The sequence below is a fragment of the Hydra vulgaris genome, chromosome 13 (genome assembly GCF_038396675.1).
Source record: "Hydra vulgaris chromosome 13, alternate assembly HydraT2T_AEP".
NCBI lineage: Eukaryota > Metazoa > Cnidaria > Hydrozoa > Anthoathecata > Hydridae > Hydra > Hydra vulgaris.
This window is the reverse complement of record NC_088932.1, coordinates 18974208-18985410: the sequence shown is the minus strand read 5'-3', so window position 1 is coordinate 18985410 and position 11203 is coordinate 18974208. Positions and strand designations below refer to the sequence as shown.

At 28.7% G+C, this 11203-nt stretch overlaps 2 protein-coding genes across 2 annotated transcripts; one reads left to right on the top strand and one right to left on the bottom strand.

Annotated features, from left to right (window-relative positions):
- Nucleotides 1-8125: 8125 nt before the first annotated feature.
- Nucleotides 8126-9485, top strand: LOC136089711 (uncharacterized). Its single transcript, XM_065815776.1, has 2 exons — nucleotides 8126-8443; nucleotides 8708-9485. Exons 1-2 carry the CDS (start codon nucleotides 8304-8306, stop codon nucleotides 9483-9485), a joined length of 918 nt encoding a protein of 305 aa, XP_065671848.1. The 5' UTR covers nucleotides 8126-8303.
- An 85-nt stretch (nucleotides 9486-9570) lies between these two features.
- Nucleotides 9571-10593, bottom strand: LOC136089710 (uncharacterized). Its single transcript, XM_065815775.1, has one exon. It carries the CDS (start codon nucleotides 10591-10593, stop codon nucleotides 9571-9573), a length of 1023 nt encoding a protein of 340 aa, XP_065671847.1.
- Nucleotides 10594-11203: the final 610 nt, after the last annotated feature.

The window sequence follows — 11203 nt, the reverse complement described above, 5'->3', positions numbered from 1 at the left end:
TCGCAAAAGAATCGGAATCGGTAAAAAATCGGAATCGCAACAGTGAATCGGAATCGAAATCGGTATTTTTCGGAATCGGCCCATCTCTAGTTAAAACAAACAAAAAACGAGAAACTTTGTTTAGCGTAAATAAATAACAGGCCCGTAGCAACCGGGTGGGCAGCAGGGGCATTTGCTCCCCCCCCCCCTCCAATAATTTCTCAAATATATTATTTTGAAGAAATTGACTGAAAAAATGACTAAAAAAATAAAAAAAAAAGTCCTTGAAACTATTTCTGGGTAGTACTGCTCCCCCAATATAATTTTTGTTCCTACGGCCCTGAAAAATAATAACAAAAACGTTGTTGACCTGAGACTGCAAGATTTTATACAGTAAAAAAGTAAGCTATGCTTTAATACTTTATTATATTAGTGATGATTTTCGACAGTCAGGTTGTACTGAGAAAATAAAAAATGCATGAGTTAATTGGAGATAACAGAAACTATTATCTACAGAAGATAAAGATGGATTTGGGCAATGGTTTAAAAAAATGAGTTATACATTAAAAAAAATTAAAAACCCGTTAGCAAAAGATAAATACTACAAAGATAAAAGAAACAAGAACAACATGTTTCATGGTATTTAAACTTGACATCTTTGCAACATGACAAAAATTTCATTTATATCGATAAAAGTCCGTTCAATCTTCATAAAATGAGAAACTACACACAGTCTCTGAGGGAAAACCTTGAATCAATGTGCATTGCCATCAGGAGCATACCATTATTCATAACCAAATTTTATGATACTATTCCTATGATATTTGTTTTTTACCCTAATACTCACTCTGATACTCACCTTTCCTAAATCTTTGTGAAGAGACATTCTCGTAAATCAAGAATACCACAAGAAGACAAACAGCTCTCATCCGAAATAACAATTTATTAGAATGAATGAGGAACGATTGTAAGCATATTAATGAACATGATCTTTTTATTGTGACGTATTAATGAAAATGGCATTAATAAAAAAAAGTCGTAATCATTAACAATTTGTTTTTTTGAACTTGTATGAATAGTAAATTGTATCAAATAACAAAATGACTCAAAAAGAGATTGACTATTGCCAATTATAAAAAAGAAAAAAATAGATATAAAGGTAAATTCACTCATTTGTTATTAATATATTATTGTTCTATGCTATTTGCTTATACTATTTGTTACACATCTAAATTTTTTTTAACCGGAATAAGTGATTTTTTATTACAAATTATTTAAGCAACTGCATTATAAAATTGAAATAAACTTTGCAACACCATGTTAAATGCAATAAACTTTGCAACACCATGTTAAATGCAATAAGCTACCAGATTGTGATTATTATAATTTAATCTGGTGACTAATCGCATTTAACATGGTGTTGCAAAGTTTATTTCAATTTTATAATGCAGTTGCTTAAATAATTTGTGCAGTACGAGTTGGTTATCAGTTGGTTAGAGCGTCAAACGAAATGTTAAAACCAGGAATATTGTGTAATACGAGTTCAAATCACCACCAACTCAGCGCGTGAGTAGTACTTCGGTACTAAGAAATGTTGGTAAATAAAGAACGCTATTTTGGATTAGTCTTTACAACTACTTGTGGCTGTTCCTATGATATGCCAACAGTGTCTTTGAATATAAGAGCATTGTATAGGAAAATATAGCATGAAATTCAAATAAATAAATTAAAAAAAAAAAGCAGAGTAAATTAATAATAAGTGTTTGCTGTAAACTAATGAATGAATGAAGTGAATGAATGATGAATTTTCTCCGAACATGCGCATTCAAAATCAAGACTGTAAAAATTTAAAACTTTTTTTCAAGTATTAAATTTTTACAGTCTTGATTTTGAATGCGTATGTAGTTTTTACTGTCTTGATTTTGAATGCGTATGTTCGGAGAAAAGGAGTCATTAAAACAGTACTGATGCCTAATAGGAGAGAGGTCTGATGCGTAATAGATTTGAAACATTATAAAAAAAAAAATTCATAAAAATTTTAATTTTATAAACGTTACAGTTTTTTCCATCAATCTTTAAACTTCCAGTTGAATTATTTGAATTTTTTTTTTGTTCTCTATATAATTTCTCTTCTAAACGGTCCAATAATTGTTTTTTCTTTACGGTTTTATTAGATGTAACATTTATTTTCGTTTAAATATGTTATTTTTTAAATATATTTTGGCATTTAATGGTTCAAAACTATCAATATATTGCTTTCAATGATAATAAATTTTATCTTTATTATATTGATGAGAAATACTTAAGTAAAATAGTTGTTATAATTTTAGAAAAATATAAGTAAATATAAAAGGTAACTGTTGTGTTTGCTGGGAAAAATAAATTTAGAAAAATCTCATTGCAGTCGAAGATACTATTGAAAAACTGGCGTAGAATGTATACTCTAGATAGGTAAAAAAAATTGCAGCTTATTTAGAATGTGGTGACACAAAAAACGATAATTAATTTAATAGCTTATGTTAAAGTATAAATTAAAAAAGAAAAGAAAAAAAATCTGAATTATTAGAATAAAGATTGACTGGAATTTCAAGAAGTATTTATTTGATACTATTACATTTGAGATTGATCAGAACTTTTCTTTTACCGCAGAAAAAATAAAAAAGATATGTTGTAAATATCTGTCACTAATGGTTAATATAAACAAGGAATTTTAACATCTAATATAATATTGATATATTTAAACTATCATTGACAATAAATTAGTATTGTTACTACTATCAAATAATTTGACTGTCGACTAAATCAACTAATGTTATCTAAAGTCGACTAAAATCAACTCATACATTTTTGAAACCGACTAAATCAACTAAAAGTCGGTTTAGTCGAAGTATGGGAATAGTTTATTATTTTGAAGTAAATTTTAATAAAAATAATAAAGTAATTCATAACCGTTTTCTATGTTTTAACATCATATCGTATAAATAATAATAATGGAGTAAAACAGTATGAGAGAAGAGCCGCTTTGATACCGGGGCAATCTATTGCCAAACCCCAAGTCTTTTTCTAAAGCAAGCGCTCTAACCACTGGTTAGAGCGCTTGCTTTAGAAGCAGGAGATCCAGGTTCGAAACAAACTTTGGACATATTTTCGCGTCACGGTAAGGAAGGAGGCGTGAACTTCTTAGTTAAATGTACTTCCGCGGTGCTCTGTGACAATACCGCTAGGTCTTCGTGGGGGCACCTAAAATAACAACAATAAAAAAAAATCATTTAGGGACCGGTTTAAATACTTGCTACAATGATATATAATATACATAGGATGTCTAACTTCAATCCATAAAGTGAAGCCGCTTTTGCCCTTATTAGAAATGGGTTTCACAACATTGACTATAATATTTTGTCATTTTTACAAACCTAGTATGTATGTATGTATGTATGTATGTATGTATGTATGTATGTATGTATGTATGTATGTATGTATGTATGTATGTATGTATGTATGTATGTATGTATGTATGTATGTATGTATGTATGTATGTATGTATGTATGTATGTATGTATGTATGTATGTATGTATGTATGTATGTATGTATATATATATATAAATATATATATATATATATATATCATTGACTTGCTATTTATCAAAAAGTAATTACAATCATATTAACAATATGTTTGTATAGATGACATTTAGAGGTAACTTCACAATTTTTAATCCAAGCTGGCTCGACCATCCCCCAACCCCCTCTCCCCGCCCGGGCCCTGTGCCAGCTTAGAGCGGTTCTGTATGAAATTATTGATGAAAACCACAGGCATCGAATAAACAAAAGAAAAACAAATTAATGAAATATAATCTTAAAAAAATTAATGAAATATAATTAAAAAGTTTAACTAGGTTTAAATAGTATTAACATGCTATGAATAACCTTTAGATAAAACTTTAAGAGACTAAACAAAAAACTAGGTAATAGTTATAATAGTACATATGATTTTTATTAAATGAACAAACAAAGATTAAGGATAAAAAGTTAAACCGAATGAAAAGATTTGATTATTTTAAGATTTTTACTTGACTAAATCGACTTTTAGTCAGTTAGTAGGAAGTCTGTAGTTGGTTAAATCGACTGATCGATTTTTCAAAGTCGACTAATTGCGACTTTTGACTAATCGACTTTTAGTCGATTTAGTCGAAGTTGATAACAACACTAGAATAAATTTATGTTTAAAACGTGGTTTACTCATACAGTGTAAAAGTTTTCAGTACAGTGTAGCTTTTTCCATAACCAAGGAGAAAGTATTTATAGAAACAAATTAGAAAACTGAATATTATTGTTAACATACTACGGTCAAAAGTGATAAGCACTTACTTTCAGATCGTTAATTAACTGTAATAAGTTATGTCAATCCATGAAATATGGAGTTAGTGATGAAAATGCAAAAATCTGGTTAGTGTAAAGTTTTTCCATAAAAATTATTTTTCATTTTTATTTATTTTAAGAAAGTGTACACAAAACCTAATTCAAAGTAGAGTATTGGAATAGTGGTGATAATTAAAAAAACGTATTTCCTTTTCATAATATTATTGCCAGTTTTTTAACATTTCTGTTAATAGCAGTTGTTTTTTTTTTACATAATTTGTCTTAATAAAAATTACAGTAGCAACGTTAAAGACTATTTTGACTTATGTTAATTAAACAAACAAAAAACTTCTTGTTTTATTATGCTTACTTTAATATCTAGTTTAACGTAAAAATGCAGACCAGAAATTATTATAAATTATAAGCAATATTAAAGCTCCGTGAAATTTTGATCTCTAAAAATCGTTGTGATCTATTGATTTTAGAAATTAAACTAAGGTTGCAGGGCCAGATCTAGGATTTATTTCTCCTTTGGCGAAATTTTTTTGTTTAAATATAATCCCACCCCTTAACCCCATCCCCTTTCATGCAAAGCTACTATCAGGTGCCAAAGAAATGCCTCGTACCACTTTATCAATTGTAAACATTTTTCCCTATCTGCGCGGATTCATATTTTCAAATAACTCTCACTTCACCATATTTATTATGATCACCTTCCCTTTTTACTTGCACACGAGAGTTTGTCTGACACTGAGTCAAGTTTTTTCTTTATGTAAATCTTTATGTAAATATCTATTTAAATTGAATTGAAATTACGCCTATATCTCATTTTTGAAAGCCAAAATAAACACTACTAAAAGTAAACGTAACAATCTTAATATTCAAAGTTAATTTCAAAAAGATTCTTATAACCTGAATATTACTACTCTCTGAACACAAATAGTACAGTCAAGAGTTTCAGGAATAAATTTGAAAATTTGTATTTATTGAGTATAAACTAAATTCAGAATATACATTGATGCTCCACCTGTACAGCATAAAGGTTAAAAGAGTATCTGTCTGGAAGGTATTTGTTTAAAGCACATGAACCATGTCAAGGTTCCTTCCTATTCATTTGTACGATTTTTTATAAAGAACGATTGAAGGCATATGACAGAGAAATACACCATCAATTAGCAAACTGCTTTTTCTTGCACATTTTTATTCCTGGATTACATACAAAATATAATGTATTATGGCAATGTACAGTAGTGGATTAAGATATTTTAGGAACCATGGCTATTTTAAATAGGCCTAAAGTTTTTATTTTATTTTTAGAGTTTCTTTTAAATATATATTTTTCTGTGAAGCCTGCAAAACTGTGGGGCTAAGGGCTATAGCACTGGCAATGTAATTCCATAAGGAAATATGCAAAGGTTTCTTAAAATTTTAAAAGTTTAAAAAATATATCTACTGAGCACAAACCACATTTTTAAATCAATAACAAATTTAGATAATTACCTTAAAAATGTTATTAAAAGAGAATTTTTACTTACCACTGTTAACTATACCATTAAAATTTAATGATTAAATATTACATTAAATGATACAATTCTAGATTCTCTAGCATAACACACAATTCTATTAAGGTAAAACATCAACTATCAAGTACTTTTCAACGATAGCTAAAAATTCTATTGAGGTAAAACATCAACTATCAAGTACTTTTCAATGATAGCTAAAAATTCTATTGAGGTAAAACATCAACTATCAAGTACTTTTCAATGATAGCTAAAAATTCTATTGAGGTAAAACATCAACTATCAAGTACTTTTCAATTATAGCTAAAAATACAAAACTATAGAGGCAGCTACCAGATTTGATCTAAAATAAATTCAAATAATACAAACAAAGCTTTTACAAACAAACCTTACAACCTTTTAGATTTTTTTTTTATAAATAAAAGTAACTTGCTCGTAACTCATTATGAATAACTGAACCAATAAAAAGATAGTGCTTAAACCTTCTAAATTTTAGCACCAAATATCAACTGTATAGTTCAAATAAAATACGGCTGACTAATAAAAAAATATATATAATTGTATATATTTTTTAGCTTGATGTCTTGCAGTAATGTCAGTTATATAACTGACATTACTGCTAGGCATCAAGCTTTAGGCAACATCAATTAGTTGTACTTTTTGTGAAAAAAATTTTGCTTATAAAAGAATAATTGATTTGAATCATTTTGATAATTTGGGTGCACTCAGTCACGGTCATCAGATCCTAAAGTTTTTGTATTGCTTTAGAAATAATTTAAAAAAAAACAGAAACAGTAAAAAAAAATATAATTCTGTACAAATACGGCAATTTTAATGGCTTTTCCGATATGCTAAATAGCTACGACTGGCATCTTGAACTCAAAAATTTAGATGCTAATGTTTCATACAACAAATTTGTCGAAATTTACAATAAAGGTCTTATATATTTCATTCCAACAATTACAAAGGGAGTTGTTAAAACAAAAGCGCCTTGGATGATCTCTTACTTAAAAAAGTTAATTAGAAAGAAAAGAAACCTCTGGAGAAAATGTTTACATAATCGTTTTTTAAACAAAGGAAATGTATTAGAATACAAATCAATTAGAAATAAAGTAAAAAAAGAAATTAAGAACCAAATTAAATTATATGAAACAACATTCGCCTTAAACGTTAAAAAAAAACCAAAAGCAATTTATGCATATTTAAATAAAAATCAAAAGTTAAAGAAGGAATTAACGCATTAAATGTAAACGGCAAACTTGAAACAAATTATTTATCAATAGCGCATTCCTTAAATAACTATTTTAGCTCTGTTTTCACCAATGAAATGAGTGACAATATGCCATTCTTTAAAAATAGGACAAACATTGTTTGTGATGACCCTACATTTTCAACGGACACAGTTTATATAATCCTGAAGTCACTCAATCCAAATAAATGTACAGGAGTAGATGGAGTTCACCCATTTCCTTTAAAGTGATGCGCAGATGCGTTCTCACTTCCTTTATCACTTATTTTTAATAAATCGTATGACACTGGAATAATTCCATCGATGTGGTTAAATGCTAATATAACACCATTATTTAAAAGTGGAGATAAATTGGAGCCATCAAGTTATCGACCAGTATCACTTACTTCAGTTATAAGTAAAGTAATGGAACGTATCTTAAAAGCTACATTTATGTCGCACTTAGAAAATAACAATCTCTTGACTAAGGAACAACATGGATTTTCTAAAAAAAAAAACTGTTGTACAAACCTTATAGAATTTATTTTATATTCTATAAGGTTTTTATATTTTATATTTATTTTTAGAGTGCAACGTGTCGTCTGCAACGGCGAATTTTCAAATTGGTCTCCAGTTACAAGTGAAGTACCGCAAGGGTCTGTCTTGGGTCCGTTTATGTTTATTGTTTATATAAACGACTTACCGAATGAGTTATCAACGAACTGTAAAATGTATGCTGATGATATTAAACTAATTAACATAATTAGATTATCTTCTGATATAGAAAAGACTCAAATAGATCTAAACAAATTAATGACATGGTCACAATTATGGCTATTAAAATTTAATGTCAGCAAATGTAAACGCATGCATATAGGTAGCAAAAATACTAGGCATATATACACAATGTATGATTCAGTGCTAAATAGAGTTGAACTACCAGAAACAAAAATTGAAAAAGATTTAGGAATAATGATTTCAAACGACTTAAAATGGTCTAGTCAAGTTAGTTATGCGTCTGGTAAAGCTAATACCCCGTTCATACTGACGATAAAACACGTTTTAATTGTCGTATTTTAAACGCGTTTTACATTTTACTATTCTCATCAAATTTAAAATTGGTTTTAATTAAAACACGCAACGTTAAAAGTTGTTTTAATAAAACAACGTCGCGAGGTTGTTTTAATTGCGTTTTATTACCCTGAACTGTTTTTAAATGGCGGAGGAAAAAGCTGTTGCTGAAGAAAAAGTTAAATCTAGAAAGAGAGCTAGACATTGGGATGATGAGGAAACAAAAATACTAATTAGTAAATGGTCAGAAGATAATATCCAAGAAAAGTTGAAGTCATGCACAAGGTTTTGTTTTGTTTTTTTCAGTTAAGTTGGATCAAATTGAAATAACTTGTTAAATAAAATCAAACCACTCGTTACTAAATAGTTTAAATAAATCACAAATAGACAAGAAGTGATTACGAATTACATTAATATTGAATAAACAAGGAAATGAATGTTTATAAATTGTACTTTTTACAACAAGATATTTATTTCTCTTTGATAGTTAGCACAATATATATATATATATATATATATATATATAACTTCATATTTTTTGGATTTTAGAAAAGGAAAAATTTGGGAGGAAATTTTGCTATTCTTGCAAGCTTCTGGATATGAAGACAGAGATAAAGAGATGTGTAAAACAAGAATTCACACATTGACAAGTGCATATCGCAATTATATTGATAATAAACGAAATACAAGTGGGACTGGTCCTTCCAAAAAACCATCCTGCTTTGATGAAATTGATAAGGTTCTTAGTGACAAACCAACCACATTACCAACTTTTTTGAAAAGTTCCTCAGGCATGAATGTTATTATTGAAAAAACTGCAGAAGTGAATAATTTTAATAATTGTGTTAATGAGTTAGTAAACTGTGAACATATAGACATTGAAACTACTCCGTCAAGTTCTAAATCTGAAGAGTTGGTAAAAAAAGATAATAGTTTTTACTTTAAAAAATCCAAAAAGAAAAAATCAAGAAGTGAGGTAATGTTTGAACAATTAAATGCCACTGTTAATAAATTTATGACCTCTCAGGCTGATATTGATCATAAAATTTTAGAAAGTATTTTAGAAAACCACAAACAAGAAGAATCATGTGTTATATTAAAAGTTCGTCAAGTTGAAGATTTATATTTTATTGAAATAGAACTTTCATTGGCAGATTTGACACTAGAAAAACTTACTTGCACAATAAAAGAGGAATTTTCAGTTCAAGATAATGCATCTTTATTGATTACCAAGTTACCAAATGTACTTATCCGAAATGATAAGGATGTTAAATGTCTTAAAAGTGGGACTGAGATAGAGTTTTTAATTATGATTAAAAAAATGTGAAGCAATTTCTTTGTTTTGTTATTTTTTTCTCAAAATAAAATAAACCATGCCTTTTACAACATTGTTTGAAAAAAATCATTTACAACTAAACAGTTGTAAAATAATGTTTTTTTATGGAATTTCTAATAAACTCAGCTTTATTGTCAAGTTCAATGCAACTGTGGTTTAATATAGGGTTTACTAAGTCAATTTCTGTTTGTTCAATCCATTCATTTAAATACTTTTGCTTTGTCAAAGTACAGAAGTTATGTAGTATACAACATGTTGTAACAATATTGACTGTGTGTTCAACTGTTGTATCTAATCTCTTTAAAAGACATTGAAATCGACCTTTTAATCTTCCAAATCCATTCTCCACCACCACACGACATTTACTAAGAGAAACGTTAAACTTTGCTTCTTCTATACTAAGATTTCCACGATCTGAGTAAGGTTTCATAAGCCAATTTTTAAGGGGATATGCTGAATCACCAAGGATAAGAGGACCAATTTCAATATTATCAATTATTTTAGATAAGTTTGTAGGTAAAAAGGTTCTAGCCAGACACTCTTTATATAAGGGAGAATTTTTAAAAACCCTTGAATCGTGTGATTTGCCAGTCCACCCTACAAAAATATCTCTAAATAAATACTTGCTGTCTACCAATCCCTGTAAAATAATGGAGTGATATTCTTTTCTGTTTATATAGTCCTCTGAATTTTTATGAGGAGCCTTTATTCTTATGTGACATCCATCAACTGCTCCAACTACTTGTGGAAAACCATATAATTTTTCAAAACTTACTATAATCTCCATTGTTTCTTCCCTTGAGGGTAAGGAAATGTATTTCTTCATTAAGTTATCAACAAAATGTTTACAAATTCTGTGAACTATTGTACAAACAGTTGATTTTCCTAAGCCAAATAAATTGGCTATTGTTCGGTAATCTGCAGATCCACTTAAAAAGTAAAGTGTCACAGCTAACTTCATTTCTAAAGGCAAAGATTTACGAAAGTTAGTGCCTTGTATAGGCATAAAAGGTGAAACTTCCTTGCACAGATAATTAAAGGCTGCTTTAGACATTCTTATGTTTTTTATCCAATCATCTTCGTTCCAACAGTTTACCATTGTTTCGTACCAAAAGCTTTGACTGCGAGGTTTAGTCCAAATTTTTCTGTAAACCGCAAAATTATAAGCAGTAATACAGTTTATCAGTATGTGCTGCAATTGCAGTCTTCTTTTTTTCCTTGATATGTACAATAATACTCGTAACTTCGAGATCAAGTTTTTCTTTGAGAGCGCCATTTTCGAACGTTAATATAAATACTAAAGAACGTTCAATCTGAACGCAAGAAAACTGAAAACATGTTTATTATAAAACTATGTTTACATTAAAACATGTTTATTTAAAACAGAATTTAGTGTGAACTGGGTATAATAAAATGTTAGGAATAATAAAACATTCATTTAAAAACTTAGACATAAACGCATCTCTTGTAAGACCGTATCTAGACTACGCAAATTCAGTGTGGTGTCCTTACTTAGAACAAGATAAAAAAAAAAATTGAATCGATACAACGTAAAGCAACACGAACAAAATGTCTTCAAGGGAAAAACTATGAAAGTAGACTAACCTACTTTAAATTAACGACTCTTGAAAAAAGACGCGAACGTAATGACTTAATCCAACTTTTCAAAATAGCAAAAAAAATAGATAACTTAACATTGGAATACCCAC

What these genes read in the sequence shown, in the direction of transcription:
- LOC136089711 (XM_065815776.1), top strand. Translation starts at nt 8,304, where the DNA reads ATGGCGGAGGAAAAAGCTGTTGCTGAAGAAAAAGTTAAATCTAGAAAG. An exon ending in AAGTTGAAGTCATGCACAAG is followed by an intron (nt 8,444 to 8,707) that starts GTTTTGTTTTGT and finishes TTTGGATTTTAG; the next exon opens with AAAAGGAAAAATTTGGGAGG.
- LOC136089710 (XM_065815775.1), bottom strand. Translation starts at nt 10,593, where the DNA reads ATGGTAAACTGTTGGAACGAAGATGATTGGATAAAAAACATAAGAATG.